We start from the raw sequence: 22,139 nt of genomic DNA, 5'->3' as shown, positions 1-22,139 counted from the left end.
TTATTTGTACTGATAACTTATTTTGCTTTTGTAAGCCAATACTTTTGAGATAACAAATGCTTCTGGTATTGACTTATATTCTGCCCCCGTCTTTATGTTGTTGCTGGACATATATTTAAAAAACTGTGTCCTGTTTAGCTATTTTACATCACACAACATTGGATTAATGTAAGTAATGAATAAGTGGAATAATTAATTTTGCTTATGAAGGCTCCTGGATGCTAATTTCTTACATAGCTTTCCACCTGTAACTTATGTAGCTTGAGGGGAAATCTGTACCCATTGAATGGGTCACCTTAATCATTATAAGAAAAATTGCACCCCCAAGAGGTGAGGTATGTTTAACTGTTCATGAGATGGATAGCCTGAGGGAAAAAACTGTTCCTGTGCCTGATGGTTCTGGTGCTCAGAGCTCTGAAGCGTTGGTCAGAAGGCAACAGTTCAAAAAGGTAGTGGGCTGGGTGAGTGGGATCCAGAGTGACTTTTTACAGCCTTTTCCCTCACTCTGGAAGTGTATAGTTCTTGAAGGGGGGCAGGGAGCAACCAATAATCCTCTCAGCAGTCCAAACTGTCCTCTGTAGTCTTCTGATGTCCGATTTCATAGCTGAACCAAACCAGACAGTTATTGAAGTGCAGAGGACAGGTAGAACCGTATCAGAGCACCTGTGGCAGGTTGAACTTCCTCAACTGGCGAAGGAAGTACAACCTCTGCTGGGCCTTTTTCAGTCAATATGGGTTTCTTACTTCAGGTCCTGTGAGATGGTAGTGCCCAGGAACCTGAATGACTCCACTGCTGCCACAGTGCTGTTCAGAAATGTGAGCAGGGTTAATGTTGGGGTGTTCCTCCTAAAGTCTACTATCATCTCCACTGTTTTGACCATATTCAGCTCCAGGTTGTTTTGACTGAACCAGCCAGCTGGGCAACCTCCCTTCTGTATGCAGATTCATCTTCATTGTGGATGAGGCAGATGACAGTAGTGTTGTCTGCAAAGTTCAGGAGCTTGATAGAGCGGTCCTTGGTGGTGCAGTCATTTGTGTACAGGGAGGAGAGTAGTGGGGAGAGCACACATCTATGGGGGGCACCAGTGCTGGTCATACAGGTGTTGGAAGGGAATTCCCCAGTCTCACTAACTGCTGCCTATTTGTCAGAAAGCTGGTGATCCACTGACAAATAGAGATGGGAACAGAGAGCTGGTTTAGTTTATTCTGGAGAATACCTGAGATGATGGTGTTGAAAGCCGAACTGAAGTCCACAAAAAGCATATGTCCCTCCTGGTCTGTTCAGATGTTGCAGGATATGATGCAATCCCATGTTTACTACATCATCCACATATCTGTTTGCTTTATTAGCAAATTGAAGGGATCCAGAAAGGGTCCGGTGATGTCCTTCAGGTGGACCAACACCAGTCTCTCAAATGACTTCATTACCACAGACATCAGAGTGAAAGGTCTGTAGTCATTAAGTCCTTTGATCTTGGGTTTCTTTGGGATGGGGATGATGGTGGCTGGGAACTTCACACTGCTCTAGTGATCTGTTGAAGATATGTGTGAAGATAGGGGGCAGATGTTCAGCACAAGATTTTAGACAAGTGGGTGAAACAGGTCTGGGCACTGTGCTTTCCTTGTCTTTTGTTTCTGGAAGACCCAATACACATCCTATTCACAGATCTTATGTGTAGGTTGAGTAGCAAGAGGGCAAAGGAGGGTGTTTGCAATAGGTGTTGATGTCTGTGTGAAGTGAAGGTCAGACCGGGTGTTGGGTGTGAGACTGGGCTTTTACAGTAAAACACATTCAAGTCATTAGTCAGTTGTTGAGTCCCTGCAGTGTTGAGGGATGGTGTCTTGTAGTTATTAATGTATTTCAGGCCTCTCCACATTTATGCAGGGTCATTAGCTGAAAACTTGTTTTTCAGCTTCTCAGAGTAGCATCTTTTAGCCATTCGAATCTCTTTGGGTGAGTTTTTGGCCTGATTGTACAAGATTTTATTCCCATTTCTGTAAGCATCCTATTTGGCCTGACTAAGCTGCCTGAGTTTTGCCAAACCATGGTTTGTCATTGTTTAATGTTAAATAAGTCCTAGTAGGAATGCACCTATCCTCACAGAAACTGATATATGATGTCACAGGATCTGTGAGTTCATCCAGATTGGTGTCTGCAGCTTCAAAAACACTCGAATCAGTGCAGTCAAAGCAGGCTTGTAGTTCCAGCTCTGATTCTTGGTCCATCTTTTACAGCCTTTACTGCAGGTTTAGCTTATTTAATTTTCTGCCTGTAGGTTGGAAGAAGGTGAACCAGACAGTGATCAGAGAGTCCCAAAGCTGCACTAGGGACAGAGCAATATGCATTCTTTAATGCTATGTAGCAGTGATCCAGTATATTTCTGTCTCTGGTGGGGCATGTACTGTCTGTATTTTGGCAGTTCACGTAGGAGGTTTGCTTTGTTAAAATCCCCAAGAATAATAATAACCGAATACGGTTGTTATTGTTCCGTGTCAGTGATCTGATCAGCCAGCTGTTGCATCGCTGCGCTCACACACGATTGTGGAGGAATATGAACACTCAACAGAATAAATGAGGAAAACTCCTGTGTACAGTTGATAAAGAGCGCTTCCAAATTAGGACAGCACATCTTCTTTAACATTGTAACATCTGTACACCAACTTTTATTGATGTAAATACATGTTCCACCGCCTCTCATTTTCCCTGTTAACTCCGCAATGCAATCCACTCTGAACAGTTGACAGATGAAACGCGCTGTCCGGAATGGTTTCACTCAGCTAGGTTTCTGTGAAGCACAAGGCAGAAGAGTTTGAAAGGTCCTTGTTTGTACAGGTGAGGAGATGTAGTTTGTCCATTTTGTTAGGAACAGAGCAGAGATTCACTAGATGAATACTTGGCAGCGCTGTTCGAAAGCTGCGCTGATGGAGCTTGACCATCGCGCCGACTCGCTTCCCTCACTTGCGTCTCATAACGTGCTTGAACAACACAGCTGCGCCTCCATCAAAAATGTCCAGCAATTGTCGGAATAGTAAAAAACCGGGAAAAGATTGTCTGGTATGTGCCGAATGTTCAGCAGTTCTTACCTGGTACAACTGATTGGAAAAAATGACTAAACACAGGACAAACAAACAAAAACAACAAGAGAATGACAGAGCTCCACACAGAGGCTGTCATCCGTGGCACTATCTTGAATCTTAGTTGAATCTTGAATCGTATTTAAATCCTTTCAAATCTCTGAGTTGTCGCCACCTCTGGAAGCAATCTGATGTTGTTTTGTGTTATATTATTACAGGCTCTGTCACTTTGCCTTTTTGCTTGCAGACTCTTCTTGGTTGAAGGTTTTCTTATTTTGAAAACAGGTAAAACAAATTTCTTACATAGCTTCAAAAAATAATATTTAGAAAATAATGTTAATTATATTCAATCTCTGTCAATGTAACATACTTAATGCAATATAAATATAAGGAACATCACAATTTAATACAATTTACTTGCAATTTCATTCAATATAATTAAACCAAGTTAATTTCTTGGTCACCATTATCATTTATATTAGTCAGCTAGTTTATTTCCAAATAAATAATTCAAACTTGCATAGGCCATTATATACTATATACTAAAAGTAATTGTAACTTCCTCAGAATTGTCATAAGTTGTCAATTGTCTAAATGCCTTACATACTCACAGGTCATCTACATTTTTAAATGCTACATTTACAACCTCATTAGCTGCACCTGTTAATTTGGTGTGTCTGATAAAAGGGGGTACTAATGAGATCAATAATTTAGAATGTAATTATTTTAGATCATTTTATTATGATTCCACATTAACATTAAAGAAGACGATTTATCAGTGCCATAAAAAGCCAAATGACATAAAAATATGAAAAAGTCCAAGGTGGTAAATACTCTTTATACACATGTACAGCATAGTCTGATAAGGAAAACGTAATACATTTGTCCATGTGCAGAGGTCTATCAGTTTTTCTTTTCTTTTCTTTTTTTTTTATGGTTTTGATCAATAAACAGCTCTCATGGATTGTAAAGCAGGTTGTTTTTATTAACACATTAGTGGTTCAGAAGTGTGACAATACAAGAGAAAATTCATCATCAGCTACACAAGCAAATATAAAAGAGCACAGGTAATATGCTTAAAGTAAAAACTAAGTTTTGCAAGACTTTGAAGCAATTGATGAAATAATACAATCTGAGCAATGAGGAGAACGGTAAAGGACCACTCTGGAAATGTCAGTGTAACAGCATTGATTCATATGTATACAGTTAAAGTAATGCAAAAGATGCTGCTGGCATGTGATTGTGCTTGCAGGTCAAGAGATTTTTGCAGTTGATACCAATGTTGTTATAACATTTGTGCTCATAGATCTATAGATAACAAATTAAGGGCTCGCCACTCATTGGCCCATTACAACATTACCACACATGTCCACAAGGGGACGTGCAAATATTACACAAAATGTTTTACAGGGGTTATGAGCACTGATGCATTTTTATTGAACTGCCTGCTGTGCTTGAGTTGGGTAATTTTATATATTATATCAAATAGATATATTATATATATATATATATATATATATATATATATATATATATATATATATATATATATATATATATATAAAAATCTATTTTATTTTGTATTTCAATCCTCAATATATTTTGATGATTTGAAAAACATCAGGTGAACATTCTGTATATTCTTTTTGATATTTCAAAATTGTTTCTTCTTTTGTTTTAACCCTAGAATATCTAACATCCTTATCATGTTTTTCTATTTGTGAAATTTGTTAAATTGAGATGAAAAAATAGCAAAACAAAACATTCAGTGTAACAGTTCGACAGTGACAGCCTGTTTAAAGAAAAAAGTAACATTATTCAAATCTAAACATTAGTCACAATACTGTATATAAAATGAGCACTTAGAAGTAGTACTTCTGGGGGGGTTCTCGTTTTATCCCCCACCTTCTATGATAAGTAAAGTTTAGACTGTTGACCTGATCTAAATGTGAGAATATTGCTTAGAAGAAATAATCTTCTAGTCCAAGACTACTGTTAATTTGATCACATGGTCATCTGTTTTATATAGTTGCAATAATCTAAATAGTCTAATAATATTCACAGAGAACTCTGGCCCCAGTTTGCATCTTATTGGTCAGCTTGCCCAATCCCCACCCCTTCCCCAACAATAAAAAAAAGGTTCAAAGTGATTTTTTTTTTTAATTTATATTGTGCTGGACTTCATGAAACATCATACAAAAGCAAAGGTTTTTTGTTACCAATACTATTGAAGAAATGTGCTATTTGCAGTCAGCCATAATTCATTTATTCTGTGAGCGAAAGTGTCCAATAACAGGGGGGTTACTGAGATCAGTGAGTAATACGTATGTGGCTGGTCATATGATCTTATGATGTCAACCACCATGAAGTGACCCACTCCATTTAAAAATATACCCACAAGCAGCTTGGAAAAGTGGAGAAAATGAACAAAACTGCTAAATTTGAAAGATCCAAATCTGGTATTCTGTCAGCCATTTTGAGTTTTCCAAAAAAACTAAAAGAATATATACTTTTTCAAAGCACTCCTCGACTGTTATTTTTATTTGCATCATCTAAAGACTCTAAAATCTAAAGAATTTAGATTTTTCAATTTGTTTAGAAGATATAAGCCAAAGCTTTTTGGAGGTGTGGCCCAAAACCTATAGGTGTGTTCATGTTCATGCAGCTGCTGCGCAGACCAATCGGCGCCGGACTTGAAGCAGTGCATCTCGGTTAAAAATTTTGTCTGACTTGAACTGTCTCCACCGTTGTGTCACTGTTATGTATGACACCAAGTACAGTGAGAGCGATTCTAGAGCAGACGGCTGATGCAGCCTCTGCAGTTGCTCCAGAGGAGCGGCACAAGCTCTGAATGACAACACTGCTTATTCACGATTGGCCAAACTCACAACGTGACAATGGTTACACGTGTTTCATGGGCTGCATTCGCAATTGCATACTTCACATACTACTCTTACTACTTCTGCTATATCAGTCTATGGCTACGTCTACATGAATACATTTGAAAACAGCGTTTTCATTTAGAAACTTTCTCCGTCCACACTAGTGTTTTCAAGCATTTTCCAAAAGTTGCTCGTCAAGTACAACAGTACCGCTATAACACAGGCTGGCATCTTGATTGTTATGGTTGGCTAGATCACATGACTACAAATACATCATCATTTTCAGATATATACGCTTTCACAGTCTACACTACAAAAAATGTTTATCCACTTTGTAGTGCGTTTTCAAAAAGCTCAGTTTTCGCGGAGGAAAACGCCATCTCAGTGTGGACGGAAGGCCAAAACGGAGAGAAAAAGATGCGTTTTCAAACGAAAACGTATTAGTGTGAACAAGGCCTATGGCAAAAATAAGAGTTGTGGGGTAGTATTTCATTACCGTGATGTTTATTCTGACAAAAACTCTCACAACTCCATGTTTTTATAACAGTACATCATGCTTATATCGTGTTATATTATGTTTGTCAAGTAATATTATGATTATTCATTAAAAACATTCAAAATGATTACAAAAACTGACTCCTTTATTGGTATTATTGGACTTTCTTCTTGCACACCCAACAGGCACTGTATTAAGAAGCACATAAACCTTTCAAATAAATAATGTTTCTGATTATTTTGTGTAAAATTCAAGCATCTGTCTATCTGAATCACATTCCATCTGTAAACATTGCGTGATCTTCCGTGACTGGTGTGGGTTCAGCAGATGACGGGAAGCACAAGTGTCTTGCTTGGCTGCTCTCTTTTCAACTCCTCCCCGTCTGCAACCAGCAAATCGAGATGCAGTTCAAATCGAACATACTTTATATTTTGAACGATTTGATGAATCAAAATTAATTTGATACATTTTTGACAAGAGGGTCCCTAGAATGGTCTAGACGGAGTTCGAAAAAGAAATTTCTTCAGAAAACTCAAAATGGCACTCAAAAATGTATAATATATTGTAGCCCAAACAGTTGCAAGGTTATTAGTGAAAAAGTAAAAAAAGCGTGTATTAAAATCAGTACAAAATCAATAGGGTTCTAGCACCCTGAATGTATGATCATTTAATAAAAGTTTTTAAAACACTATTTGGGTTTGTATCCCCTAATAAAGCTCAAAATGATGCAACTGATTTGACTTCATCTCATGTGAGCATGATTAAATTTTTTTTTACAAATTATAATTAAATTCTTTAAGTGTAAAGCTTTTTTAATGAGGAAAGAAACTACTGAGTGCACCTTTAACATGAGGTACTAATTTACTTGTACTAGAACACACATTAACTGAATAGAGTCACCTTACATTTTTTTTTAATTTTGCTCCCAGAAAAGATGCAAACACACACATACTGATGCACATACTCACAAATGGACACATATACTTTTTCCTGCAACATCCAACATCTGGACCAGCAGTATACAGCACACACACTTAGGGCACCTACACACTAGAGTTTGTGGGATGTCAAAGAACATCGCGAATCCTTGATTTTAATGGGGATAGAGGTAAAATGCAAGGATTAGTGAAAGTTACACAGTCATACAACCAAAAGTTGAGAACAACGTGAGCATCTGCTGACCAATTTCCAAGTGGAAAAATGTCCACTTTTGGAAAATCCAATTCATCCAGGGGTGGTACTAGGATGTGATGTTTCATGGGGCATTTTCTGAGTGGGCAACTGGGGCATCTTTTGGGTGGACAACTTGGTTATGTCGGGTCGTCGGATGGGACTCTCCTTTGATCTCATCTGACCAACTGGGTGGGGGGTAGATGATAGCTGACCCCTCCCCCAGCGGTACTACCTAATCCCCCAGAGACCCTGCCAGAAATTTGCAGCATTCCTTGATTTAGAACTTTAACATACAAATGCATCTAACATTTTCCTATTTGTCAAATGCTTCGTCAGAGCTTTATCTAGTGTGTAGGCACCCATATACACACACATACATACACACGGACAATGTTTTTCCTCTAGTCGCTGTCTCTATCGTGATCTTTTTCCACCAACACCAGCTCTGAGTCTTCTCCCATCTCCAGCAGTGCCTGCATCTCAGGGCTTTCCTCTGTCTCCTCATCCTCATCCTCCTCCACCATCTCGCCACCTTCCATCTCCTCATCTTCTCCCTCCATCACTGCATTTTCTTCCTCCTCCACATCCCCAACTACCTCCACCATCTCAGTTCCCTGGATCTCCACTTCCCCCTCACGGATCTTCTTCACGTGGAAGGTGAATGGTGGCACCTTGTAGACGGCCGTTTTGGAGCGGGCGTAAATGATGTGGTCAGGTGTGAAGGACTTTATAACATTCTTCTGTGAGGACTTGAGCTTCTCCTTGCGCTCAGGGTTCACAGACATGCGAGTGCTTAGTTTTCCCATCTTTTTTTCTATGTTGTGACGGGTTTTCTCCAGATTTTCTCGGGTCTTCTGTTTGGTCTTCTCCAGGTTCTCCTTGGTCTTCTGTTTGGTTTTCTCCAAGTTTTCTTTGGTCTTCACGCGAGTTTTTTCCAAGTTGTCTTTGGTCTTCTGTTTGGTCTTCTCTAAGTTATCCTTTGTCTTTTGCTTGGTTTTCTCCATCTTTTCCTTGGAAAAAACAGTTTTGATATTCTGGTAGCGTTGCAGACTGCTGCGTTTTATACGCTCAGTGCGCGTTTCCTCGATGGTCTCCGCGATTTCGACCTCTTCATCAGAAGACAGATCCAGATGTACTTTCTCACTGTCCTCTCCTCCTCCTTCCACAGCCGCTTTGAGTTCTAGTTCCCCTTCTCCCTCTACAGGTTCTGATAACTTCATAGACTTGGCTACATTCAATTTGGAATGTACTTTCACCTCATCCTGCGGAGAGATAGCAAAATAAACACGTGAGTCAAAGTGATGAAGGCATGGGCACATGCACATTCCTCAAAGTAACATAAATTTGCTTTATTTCACTGTCAAGGTTTAGAAATATAGTGTCACAATTGAGAGGCTATCTAAAAGTGGATATTTGCGAAATATCTGAATTATCTCTCTGTAAGGCTGACATCAAGATGTCGTAAAAGGCAAAGAACCAAGTCATAAAAAACGCTCACACAGAAGAACATTTTCTCCTGAGTCAACACATCCTACTGAGCAAGGGGAATAAAACACAAATCTCACATCAGACCTCTGACCTCTATCTCACCTCAGGCCAATTTAGGTCTATTCTCCTAAAACTCACAAACATCTGCCCCCCTCTACTCCTCCTTCCCCTTCAGCTCAGAATCACTTCAAACTCACCTAAGATCTACATGCAACAAAATATCATGTCTGATTTATACAAATAATGTGACTTGGCATGTTTGGTATCATTTAAAATGTCTCAGTGCGACTGGTATATTGGTCCCTTTCCCATGTTGATAAAGTCGTTGCCAAATGCTGTATAATTCTGGAGTCTGTCCCCATCCCTGCCTGTATGTTAATGAGGTATGTTTGCAGGACTTCCAAACCTAACCACTCCCAAAATTCCCTTTGTTCATGGTTTGGTTATTGAAGGAAAGGTGACACATTGTACATGGTTCTCTGTAGTCAGACGATCTCACACAGTTTACTGTGTGTAGTTTATATCAGGTAATTGCAATTTAAATTTTTTATGTTTTCATAAAATTTCTACATTTTACTTATTATTGTCTAATTGGATTGATGAATGTATTATTTAACCTGGAAAATAAATTGTTACATTAGATTTTTTTTCTGATTTACTCTGAAACTATTGTCTTTAGAAGATTATGTTAAGTCCATGTTTCCGCAAATCCTCGACGAGGTTAGTAGAGGACTAAAGCTCGGTCCTGAGTGGAGCATGGGGCACACTGACTGAGACTTTAGAGCTCCGACTAACTAAATGCCATTATTTCAAGTGTGCTTAGTGTGTACAGGAATATATAATTCGATATGGAATTTCCATTTAGGATAACACGAAGTGTCGACCAAGCCTAAATAGGCTGAAGTCTAAACCTCTGGTTATTGTAATATTTTCTAGCTAAGTATACATGGGAAACTATGACATGATCATATTTTAACTTGGGTATGTTGGTCTATCTTTAGAAATGTAGTGGTCATGACCTCAGGGTAGAAATGTTAATCTAATTAAGTGTTTACTATCTAAAGGGAACAAAATAAAATATGTGGCAGGGCGGAGGGCGGGGCCGGGTCGTGATTATACACACCCGGTCCCTTATCAGGCTAATCAAGCCTCCGAGAGGGATAAAGGCCCACTGCGGAGGATTGTGCAGGAGAGAGAGATAGTTTACGGACATGTCCGTCATGTGTGTGTTTGTCTTTTAAGTTTATCATTAAAACTATTATTTATATTGTCAAGCCGGTTCTCGCCTCCTTTCCGGGTTTCGGCACCACTGTAAAGAAGTCAATGGAAAGGAGGAGGCGAGAACCGGCTAGACAATATAAATAATTGGATACCATCCTTGGGCCAGTTGGGTGGCTTCCCTGTTCCTCCTTTACCTTATCCCCTTTCCCCCCTTACATCTCCAATATACAACATAAAGGGACAAGTACTTGAGCCCAAAGCTGGCCATGTAACATTTTACTGTTGGCATTGTTATAGCTATAGCACTTTACAATTCATACAAATGTAGTTCATGCAAATTTTTTAAACAAAGTGGCATATTTCTGTTAATTACAATTTGTCTGAAAGTAAAAATGTGTGAATGCTTAGAATTGGCAACAACTTTAAGGACAGAGTGCTCATTCATTGTGGTAGCAGTGTACTGTATGATGCAATTGAAAAAAGATCGACCAATGATTCAAGCATGATCGGCCGATCACAGAATTGAGACAAGGGTCAGCAGATTTAGATCAGTGGCCAATCGATCAGCACACCCCTAGTTAAAAGCCCAGAAAACTTTATAGCACTAGCATAGCAAATGTGCTAAAAACCACCCACAATACCCTATCAACCGGATAGTAATTACCTGGATGCCACCCAGAACACCTTTGCATCAAGCTGGTAAGTTCTGCATATGCAAGAACCACCAGTCTTTCTAACAAAATTTTTTTTAAAAAATCGCCTTTTCCCCTTTTGCATGACTCCCTTTAGGGCAGAAAGAAATTAACAAGTCTAAAACCATGTAACAGATCCTTAAAGCAGCAGGGGCAGCCAAAAACAATCAATGTCCTGCCTTTATTTATCCCATTTAATGGACCTATTGTTCAGCATCTGTGCAAGTGATGATAGTGACCTTTCACGCATAGACAAATACACAACTACACACTCAACTCACAATTAGACATACAGTCACTCATGTGATTTTATTATGTTTATAGGGTCACAGCAAACCCTTTATTTTGCACTTGTGGGGTAGGTAGTGTCATTCAACTACAGATGCCATTAGTGTCCTTCAGTGAATAGCTTATACTGTACTTTTAAACTTTAACTGTGTTACTTTAGGCATTTTTCTAAACACAGCAACAAATATCCAGTAACTGTATTTTATTTTTATTTTTTTTTACTTTTTCCCACCTCTGGGTATCCAACTTCTACTTGCTCTCTAAGCAAATACACATATTTTGAATGACATACATTTTGAAATCGACATTTCCTATATAATATATATGCATATACAAAAAAAATTGCAATTTAGGTTGACACATGGAGAACACACATGCAACGATTAGAACATGCATGACCTTCAGCCAGAACTGTTCTGATGTTTTTATTTTCTTTCTTTTGTTGTCCTTTCTACTATTCTTTCATCGCCCTTCCACTCCCTTCCGACCTGACTCCCACCCACCCTCCTGCCCGACTTTAATTCCCAGCATTCCATCCAGTGAAGCCCCTCGTCCCCGAGCGTGCTGTGTTCCTACTGCACAGCACAATGCTCAGGCTTGTTTATGAGACATTTTTTCCATCAGTGTGATTCAGTGAGTCATCCTGGTTTGCCATGTTAAAGTCTCTGCCAACATTCCCAAATCAACAAACAAACATAAGGATGTCTTTGTTGTTTGGTTCATCCTTTCGTCTTCACTCTGCAGCAAGCAGGAACAAATAATCTACATTTGCGGACAACAAACAAGCAATCAAAAAGTCAGTATGCATAAAGGGTCTTTGCTGCTGTGGGGTGTTTTCATTTAGATGCAATTCACACCAAAAACAGACACATCACACTGAACACGTCTTAATTCATTACATGTTTGTACTCCAACACACTGTGATACATTTCACAGCACAAGGGATTCGTTTTTGTCACAATAAAGAGTATTAGAGTACACCAGGTGGTGAAGACCATGGAAAGCTTTGTCCAAAGAATATCAACCCTGGGATATTTCGTGCATCACCATTTCTTACAGAGTAATTCATCAATCTGTAATGATGTGCATGTTGGGAACTCTTTAAATTACCATCTTATAATTCTGTGTCTAATTATGTCTCATCATATTTGAACCCAGTGAAAAAATGGGTTGGCAGATAAGAGATAGAAGCACCCCTACTGAAATATTAAATAAAAAAACAGCTTAAACCAGCTTAAACTAAGGTGGTTAACTGGTCTGTTTAAGATGATCATCAAACCGCCTTGGGCTGGTTTAAGCTGTTTTTGTTTTTCACCAGAAGGGGCGCTTACTCCTTATCTGCCAACTGCCATTTTTCAAAGGGTTCAAACATGATCTCAGACAGGCAAAGTTCAGAATATTCAAAAGGCATCTCTTTTGGTTTGATCTATGCACTAATGGCCCAAATGTCAGAAGGTCGTTGGCCTTGTGTAAACAACATTCTTTAAAAGCAGCTGTAATGGAAGAACTTTAAGATGGAAAACATGCTTGAGGAAGTCAGGCAGTCACTTTGGTGGGCCGGCATCCCAGAGTGCCTCTCTCAAGTTTATGTTGCATTGTTCTGCCGAGCAGAGAGGAAGGTACAAACACAGACTCCATCATAAGATATGATGGAAAATGTGAGTAAATGTGTGTAATGAGTGTGAGTGAAAAGAGCGGTGGAGATACATTTCACATTCCCAAAAACAATTTCCTTTGAACGTGTTCCCTTTTGAAAGTCTAGATGCCACAATCCAAGACTAGATCCCCTCAAACCGTTAAACAAAAATCACTTAGTATTTAATTTTATGAAATTTGGTCTTGGGTTAAATGTATGATGTATGTGGCATGGCTTCATTGTGGTTTTGGGGGAAACTACATTTAGTTCAACGTTATACATTACATTTAACCAACATCGACTTCATGTGTGGATAACATTAACAGGGTTCCCTTCCGAGGGAACTCGCACTGCGTGGTTGAAAACGACTCTTTGGGGAACGCTCCTTAGCGTGCGCCTCTGAAGTATGAATGAAACTATTCCAATCTTGATTGGTGTTGCGTCATGACATAACATGTGATGGCATAACCGGATGCATAAAAGTGACGCCGGCACACACACACATTAGCTTTCGCTCTTCAGCAAGAGCTCTATGTATATTGTTTGTCTTATTTGGTGTTGTTTGTCCTATTTAAAAGAATTATGGCCACCGAACAGTTCAAGAAGTGCGTGCACCCCTGCCCTCGTTTTATTACGGGTAGGGACACGCACGATTTATTACGGGTAGGGACACGCACGTCTCTGACGCTTCGGGCCACACCAATTTCCAGCGAACGCACACCGTGCCGTCCGCGTCAAAAGATAAAAAACACACATCAATTGTGGTCACAAGAACTGTATCGACCAAATCCTGCCGGTATCCCGCTTCAGGAGGTCGAGAACTGTGCGCGAAAAACACCCGAGACCAGCCTCGAGAGGCTGGTTCCCTTAGTAGATTTTGTAGAGGCATGGAATCATCTTCCCAACATATCTGCATGGGTCCTGCATATAATAAAATCAGGGTACAGACTGCAGTTCGGGCACCGCCCCCCCAAATTCTCTGGGGTGGTGCAGACTACAGTGGATCCGGGCAGGCTCAGGTGATGGAACAAGAAGTGCAATCTCTGCTGCTGAAGGAGGCCATAGAACGTGTTCCTCATTCAGACAGGGAGTCCGGTTTTTACAGCCGGTACTTTATAGTTCCAAAAGAGGATGGGGGGGTTGAGGCCGATTTTAGATCTCAGAGTTATGAACTGGTCTCTGAGGAGGTTCAGGTTCAAAATGCTTACTATTCCTGTCATCGTGAGTCAGATCAGATCCGAGGACTGGTTTGTCACGATAGATCTAAAAGACGCCTATTTTCATGTATCCATCCTTCCATGTCACAGGAGGTTCCTGAGGTTCGCTTTCGGGGGCGAAGCTTACAATATCGGGTTCTTCCGTTCGGCCTAGCACTATCTCCCCGCACATTCACCAAATGTATGGATGCAGCTCTTGCTCCACTGAGACTTCAGGGCATCCGTATACTGAATTATATCGACGACTGGCTCATTCTGGCCCAGTCTCGAGAAATGGCGGTTCGGCATCGAGATGTCGTTCTTGGCCACATTCGAAGTTTGGGGTTGAGACTCAACACAAAAAAGATTGTGTTACAACCATCCCAGTGCACAACGTTTCTGGGCGTTGTGTGGAACTCGGTTACGATGCAGGCACGCATGTCTCCTGCACGTATCGAGTCCCTTATGGCGATGGTGGCCGGGTTAAAGCTAGGCCAGGCCATCACTGTAAAGCAATTTCAAAGACTGCTGGGCCTCATGGCAGCGGCATCCAACATTGTACCTTTGGGCCTTCTACACATGACGCCCCTCCAGTGGTGGCTGAAAACCAAGGGGTTTTCCCCCAAGGGGAATCCATTTCGTATAATCAGAGTAACGCGCAGGTGCCTTCGTTCTCTGCTAATATGGAAGAAACCTTGGTTCCTGTCCCAAGGGCCAGTGTTGGGAGCATCATGTCGCCGAAAACCGCTTTCGACAGACGCCTCCCTCACTGGCTGGGGCGCTGGTCATGGACGGCCGCTTTGCCAGGGGTCTGTGGCAGGACCATCATCATTCTTGGCACATAAACTGTCTAGAGATGTTGGCTGTGTTCAGGGCTCTGAGGAGCTTCCTTCCAGACATCAAAGGTTACCATGTCCTAGTACGTTCGGACAATACATCAGTGGTAGCTTATCTGAACCGACAAGGAGGACTCAGATCGCGCCCTCTGTGCAGACTGGCGCATCAGATAATTCTTTGGTCCCAAGGGAAAATACTGTCTATCAGAGCAATATATATTCCGGGGTTCAGTATCAGGGAGCAGACATCCTGTCGAGGCAGGGGCTGAGGCCCGGGAATGGAGACTTCATCCAGAGGTGGTGAAGTTGATGTGGGACAAATTTGGACCATCGGAAGTGGATCTATTCGCGTCTCGAGAGCGTCCCACTGTCCACTTTGGTTCTCCCTCTCACATCCAGCCCCACTGGGGTTGGACGCCATGGTACAGGCTTGGCCGAGGCTTCGCCTGTACGCATTTCCCCGATCGCTCTGCTCCCGGAGTCCTGGAAAGGGTCCGCCAAGAGGGCATCAGTCTTCTTCTGGTTGCCCCGATGTGGCCGGCCCGAGTATGGTTCTCAGACATAATTTCACTCCTGATAGCTCCGCCATGGCAGATTCCTCTGAGGAGGGATCTGTTGTCTCAGGCAGGGGGCACAGTCTTCCACCCTCGCCCAGAGCTGTGGAAACTGTGGGTCTGGCCCCTGAGGGGTTCAGTACCTAAATGCTGGTCTATCAGCGGGGTGGTTGAAACCATACTTAGCTCTAGGGCTCCGTCTACTAGGAGATTATATGGCCTCAAGTGGAATGTGTTCTCCACTTGGTGTAGAGAACATGAATTAGATCCAGTTAACTGCCCGGTGGCTTCAGTTCTGGAGTTTCTTCAAGATCGCTTCTCTGTGGGTCTCTCCCCTTCCACACTTAAGGTGTACGTGGCTGCCATTTCGGCGTTCCATGCACCACTGAGTGATGGGCCTCTGGGGAGGCACCAGCTGGTCATTCGTTTTCTCCGTGGTACATGGAGGATGAGACCCTCAACCAGGTCCAGGGTTCCTGCCTGGGACCTGGCGGTGGTTCTCGAAGGGTTATCCCTGGCCCCCTTCGAACCCCTTCAGTCGGCTTCGCCCAAGGACCTGACGTTCAAGATGGCTTTTCTCTTAGCTATTACCTCTCTAAAGAGGGTGGGTGATCTTCAAGCCCTGGCAGTGACACCAGCTTGCTTGGAGTTTGCCCCTGGCGGAGTTAAAGCCATTTTGCACCCGAGACCTGGCTATGTGCCTAAGGTGCCGTCTAACACGCCACGGTCTACGGTCCTGCAGGCATTTCATCCTCCACCTCATGTGTCGGCAGAAGAAAAGAGGCTCCATTTGCTCTGCCCTGTCAGAGCTTTGAGCTGCTTACCTCGAGAGGTCCTCTTCCTGGAGGAGGTCGGACCAACTGTTAGTGTGTTTTGGGTCACCTAGGAAGGGGCTCCTGCCTTGAAACAAACCATTAGTAATTGGATTGTTCAGGCTATTATCTCGGCCTACAAGGTGCTAATTTGCCTTCACCTTTGGCCGTAAGGGCTCATTCAACTAGAGGCATGGCGTCCTCTAGGGCTCTCTTATCGGGAGTACCCCTCCAGGAGATCTGTGAGGCAGCCGGTTGGGCTACCCCGCACACTTTCATCAGGTTTTATAGTCTGCACCTCCCTAGTACGCCTGGCGCATGTGTGCTCTCGTCCTAGCTGAGTGCCTGAGTTCAGTTTCACCCTAGGGCAGGCCTTTTTTTGGTGCGTGGCCTAGTGGGCATTCGTTCCCCAAAGAGTCGTTTTCAACGACGCAGTGCGAGTTCCCTCGGAAGGGAACGTCTCGGGTTATGACTATAACCCTTGGTCCCTGAGAAGGGAACGAGACACTGCGTCGTCCTGCCACGCCCCTCAAGGCCTGAGAGCGGCTTGCTTCATCGCTAGGCTAATGTGTGTGTGTGCCGGCGTCACTTTTATGCATCCGGTTATGCCGTCACATGTTACGTCATGACGCAACACCAATCAAGATTGGAATAGTTTCATTCATACTTCAGAGGCGCACGCTAAGGTGCGTTCCCCAAAGAGTCGTTTTCAACGACGCAGTGTCTCGTTCCCTTCTCAGGGAACAAGGGTTATAGTCGTAACCCGAGACGTTCTCTGTCTTTCTTTACTTCTTTCTTTCCCTGCTTTATTTTTCTCTCAAAGACAGGGTGCGTGTACACACACACACACACACACACAAACATATGTGCATATGAGTAGTTTAGAGACCAAATCACACATCAAACACAGTTTTACTTTTCCAAGCACAGAAACAGAGAGGCACGAGGGCAAGAGAGATTGGCATAATTTCTGAGTACATGGACATAAAAGTTTTTTGTGCATGTCTCCAGGACAGTTTATGTCCTTGAGTTTGTCACAGTGTATATAAACATGAAGTGATACAACAAGAGCTCTGTTCACTGTGTCTGTCACATGGGGTGCGGTTTAGTTTAATGGCCTTTCCATGAATAGGGCACAAATCTCGGCCTAAAATTCTAAATCAATCAATAAATAAGGTATTTCCTTTTCTTTTTCAACAAATGGTCAATGAAATGAGGTGCTTAAACTTCAGAAAATGTTGTTTTTTATTCTATTCTAGTGTGTTCTATTCCATTCTATCTATTCAGTTCTATTCTATCCTGTTCTATTCTATTCTATTCTATTTGAGGTTTGCAATCGCAATCCCAAAATTTAAGGACTTTTGTGTCTAAATAAAATGTTAAACCCTAATTTATGTGATTTTGTAATTTTCCAGCAATAAACATTAAATAGATAAAATGTATAACATTAGGAAATAATTACAATAAAAAATGGCAAAAAAGGTAATAGGGTTGCATGTAACATGGTTGCAAATTAAGCCAACATTAAGCTATATTACCATACAGGAAATATTGATATTTTTTTATAATCTTTTTCAAAGTAACTTGGTTGAATTGAGTCAACACATATAAATACACACATATAAAAAACAATGAAAATGGAACAAGGTTATTTACTTGTTTTCCCACCATAAGTCAGGAATGCTTATCATGCCGTCCCCCATGCTGCACTGGGAAACTCTGACCAGTGAGGCTGTGGAGGATCTCCAGACATGTTTTGACACCACTGACTGGGATGTGTTCAGGACTGCTACAAACCGTCTAGATGAGTACACAGAGGCTGTGGCGTCATATATCAGCTTCTGCGAGGACTGCTGTATTCCATCACGCACCAGGGTGAGTTACAACAATGACAAACCCTGGTTTACAGCCAAACTCAGAAGGTTAAGGTTTGATAAGGAAGAGGCCTTCAGGAGTAGGGACAAAGACAGATTTAAAGAGGCGAAGTAAAAGTTTAGCAAGGCGGTGAAAGAGGCTAAACGACGGTACTCTGAGAAGCTCCAACACCTGCTCTCAGCCAACGACTCTGCATCTGTCTGGAAAGGGCTTAGGCAAATCACCAACTACAAGCCTAAAGCCCCCAGGCCATCAACGACCGACGCCTAGCCAACAACCTGAACGAGTTCTACTGCCGCTTTGAAAAACAAAGGGGCAGTCCTGAAACCATCCCCCACGACACCTCCCAACAGCTCCAGCCACAGTGCATCACCTCCACCTCCCCCACCTCAGCAGGGTCCTGGGCACCCCCACCAATGCCCACCTTAAACGTACCCCCCACCACCCCCCCACCCACCACTGTGACGACTCTTTCCATCCATGAGAGGGACGTCAACAAACTCTTCAGGAGACAGAACCCCCGGAAAGCTGCTGGACCGGATGCTGTCTCCCCATCCAGCTTGAAGCACTGCGCTGATCAGCTGTCTCCAGTGTTCACAGACATTTTCAACACCTCACTGGAGACATGTCACATGCCAGCCTGCTTCAAGTCTTCACTATCATCCCTGTTCCCAAGAAGTCAAGGACCACAGGACTTAACGACTTCAGACCCGTCACCCTGACCTCTGTGGTGATGAAGTCCTTTGAGCGCCTTGTGCTTTCTCACCTCAAAGAGATCACCGACCCCGTCCTGGACCCCCTGCAGTTTGCAAACAGAGCCAACAGGTCTGTAGACGATGCAGTCAACTTGGCCCTCGACTACATCCTCCAGCACCTGGACTCCACAGGAACCTACACCAGGATCCTGTTTGTGGATTTCAGCTCTGCCTTTAACACCATCATCCCAGCTCTGCTCCAGGAGAAGCTCTCCCAGCTAAGTGTGCCTGACTTCACCTGCAGGTGGATCACTGACTTCCTGTCTGACAGGAAGCAGCATGTGAGGCTTGGTAAACACGTCTCCGACTCACAGACCATTAGCACTGGAGCCCCAGGGCTGCGTTCTTTCTCCTCTGCTCTTCTCCCTGTACACTAACAGTTGCACCTCCAGTCACAGGCCGTCAAGCTTCTGAAGTTTGCGGACAACACCTCCCTCATCGGACTCATCTCTGATGGTGATGACTCCGCCTACAGGTGGGAGGTTGTCCATCTGGTGACTTGGTGCAACCAAAACAACCTTGAGCTCAATGCTCTAAAGACATTGGAGATGGTTGTGGAATTCAGGAAGAACTCAGTCTCACCTGCACCTGCCCCCATCACCCTCTGCGACTCCACAATTGACACTGTGGAGTCTTTCCGCTTCCTGGGAACTATCATCTCCCAGGACCTCAAGTGGGAGCTGAACATCAGCACCCTCATCAAGAAAGCACAACAGAGGATGTACTTCCTGAGGCAGCTGAAGAAATTAAACCTGCCAAAGTCAATGATGGTGCACTTCTACACAGCCATCATCCAGTCCATCCTCACATCCTCCATCACTATCTGGTACGCTGCTACTACTGCCAAGGACAAGGGCAGACTGCAGCGTGTCATCCGGTCTGCAGAGAAGGTGATTGGCTGCAATCTGCCGGCGCACCAGGACCTGTACGACTCCAGGACCCTGAAGCATGCTGGAAAGATTGTGGCTGATCTCTCCCACCCTGGCCACAATCTCTTTGAATCACTCCCCTCTGGCAGAAGGTTGAGGTCCATCAGGACAAAAACCTCATGCCACAAGAACCGTTTCTTCCCATCCGCCACTTGCCTTATCAACAAGGCCCAGTACCCACCCTGACACTCGCCACACTCCACCTCTGGCTCTACATTTCACTGTACTACTCTGCTCTCTTTTATTTTATACTTTTAATTGATACTGAGTGTACATATTTATATTTATATTTATATTGCTTATATTTTAATTCTTGTTTCATATATTTAGAGATTGTGTGACACGCACCTACAACACCAAAACAAATTCCTTGTATGCGTAAAAAACTTACTTGGCAATAAAGCTTTTTCTGATTCTGATTCTGATTCTGTGAAAAGTCTTCTCCATATTCCTTATATTCTCAAAACTTTTAGCATCACCAACAGTTAAATATTGCACATATGTTTATGCTTATCACCTTTGAACCAAATGGCCTAGAAACCAAATTCTAGGAATACATATTTTCCTCTGATTCCTTGGCTCATTCCAAGTTGAATGGACAATTTCCATCTCACACGATTTTCTGCCATTCAGAATTTTCCAAAAAACCTACTATATCTCACACCTCCTAGGCTGTATGTCCATTTACATGAAGTTTGCAAATGATCTATGGACACCTACAACAAAAATATGTTTAAAACTTTTTGATGGACCAAACCCTTCTCAGTTAATGCGTCGACGAGCACGGCAAAGAGTTTGTAAAGATATATCTTGGCAAGGATTTGGCGTACTGAAACAAAACTTGGTATATGTCATCACAACCATGACCTGAGGATACCTGAGCATGTTTGGCACTGCACCACCTACTGGTCAAGATTTTGTTTTTCTTATGAAGTCTGAGTTTGTTCTTAAATCACGAGACTAGTTTCTTTAGATTCCTTGGAGCATACAGAGTCGAATGACACCAAATATTTCTGTTTAGTCCATATTGGCCATCAGCATCTTGACTTTTACTGTAAAATACTGTTTTCAAGCCCATTGCCTTATCAAGACTACATTTGGTATGTGTCAGCAACAGAGAACTATGGGGCCAGAGCCAACTAATGGTACATTTTTTTAAAATGTTTATAAATGATTATAACCTTTGATTACTTAGGCCTATGGTCATGAGATGGGTCTCTTTACATTCCATGAGTCATGCCAGATACAATGATACCAATTATTTTTTTCTCAAATTTTGCAACCTTATCTTTCCAAAAATGAGAAAGTGTCATAAATTGTTTAGTAAAACATTATTAGAACAAGAAACTAAGCTGGTAATGTTTGCCACATGTTAGCAGACTAACAGATAAATGAAAACATTGTGTATGTATGTGTGTGTGTGTGTGTGTGTGTGTGTGTGTGTGTGTGTGTGTGTGTGTGTGTGTGTGTGAATATTTCCACTGCCTTAAACAAGCGTCCCTCTTCAGTCACGTGTGAAGAGCTTTTTCACATCTGCCTGACTATGGCCGGTCATTTCACCATGGCAATGAGGGAATCCCTCCACCAACAACACCCTCCGCCCCACCTTTCCATTCAAAGCCAGCCCACAAACTCCATCACAGGTTCTGAGCGGAGGGAAAATTAGGGGGTGTGGGGTTTTCTCATAAATATAGCACTGATGTGTGGAGGGGAATCCTCCGGACACATTACATAACCTTGTCATGGCAGGAAACACAGTGGAATACCAGGATAGTGAGTGTATATGTGTATGTGAAAGTGTGTTTGGAGTACAATGCTTTCACACACATAAACCTAAAAAGGAGTTTGCAAGTCATTTTAACTAGTAAGAAAGCCTTTATGAGATTTTAAATTACTCTTCAATTATGTTATTTCTGAAATCTATTTAAGATATCTGAAAAAAAAAAAACATATATGTAGAAATAAAATTACAGATCTCAAACATTTGCATTTTTACTAGTTGTAAATTCAATTGTCGATATTAGGAATGGGTAGCCTATTTGTAGGGTGAAGATGGATAAAATGGGATAGTTAAGCTTGATCCCCATGATATTAATTTGTATTACCTTAAATGTCTTTGTGCTTTAATTAGCACTAATATAAAATATTAGTGAAAATGCATGTAAATGCATGTAACCTATTTGCACCTGCACCTTTGTTCTGTGGATGTGCATGCTTTCTTATGTATAATA

General features: G+C 42.1%; 1 protein-coding gene across 1 annotated transcript in view; it reads right to left on the bottom strand.

The window, feature by feature from the left end:
- Positions 1-7,214: 7,214 nt before the first annotated feature.
- Positions 7,215-22,139, bottom strand: part of LOC127635097 (caveolae-associated protein 1-like) — a 37,668-nt gene continuing 22,743 nt past the window's right edge. Inside the window, exon 2 of the mRNA XM_052114885.1 lies at positions 7,215-8,888. Within this exon, the coding sequence (XP_051970845.1) occupies positions 8,028-8,888 (861 nt within the window). The 3' untranslated portion in view covers positions 7,215-8,027. The remainder of the gene's footprint in view (positions 8,889-22,139) is intronic.

Source organism: Xyrauchen texanus, chromosome 42, assembly GCF_025860055.1.
Source record: "Xyrauchen texanus isolate HMW12.3.18 chromosome 42, RBS_HiC_50CHRs, whole genome shotgun sequence".
NCBI classification, from domain to species: domain Eukaryota; kingdom Metazoa; phylum Chordata; class Actinopteri; order Cypriniformes; family Catostomidae; genus Xyrauchen; species Xyrauchen texanus.
Note: the sequence above shows the minus strand (reverse complement) of the source record. Positions and strands in the feature narration are given on the sequence as shown.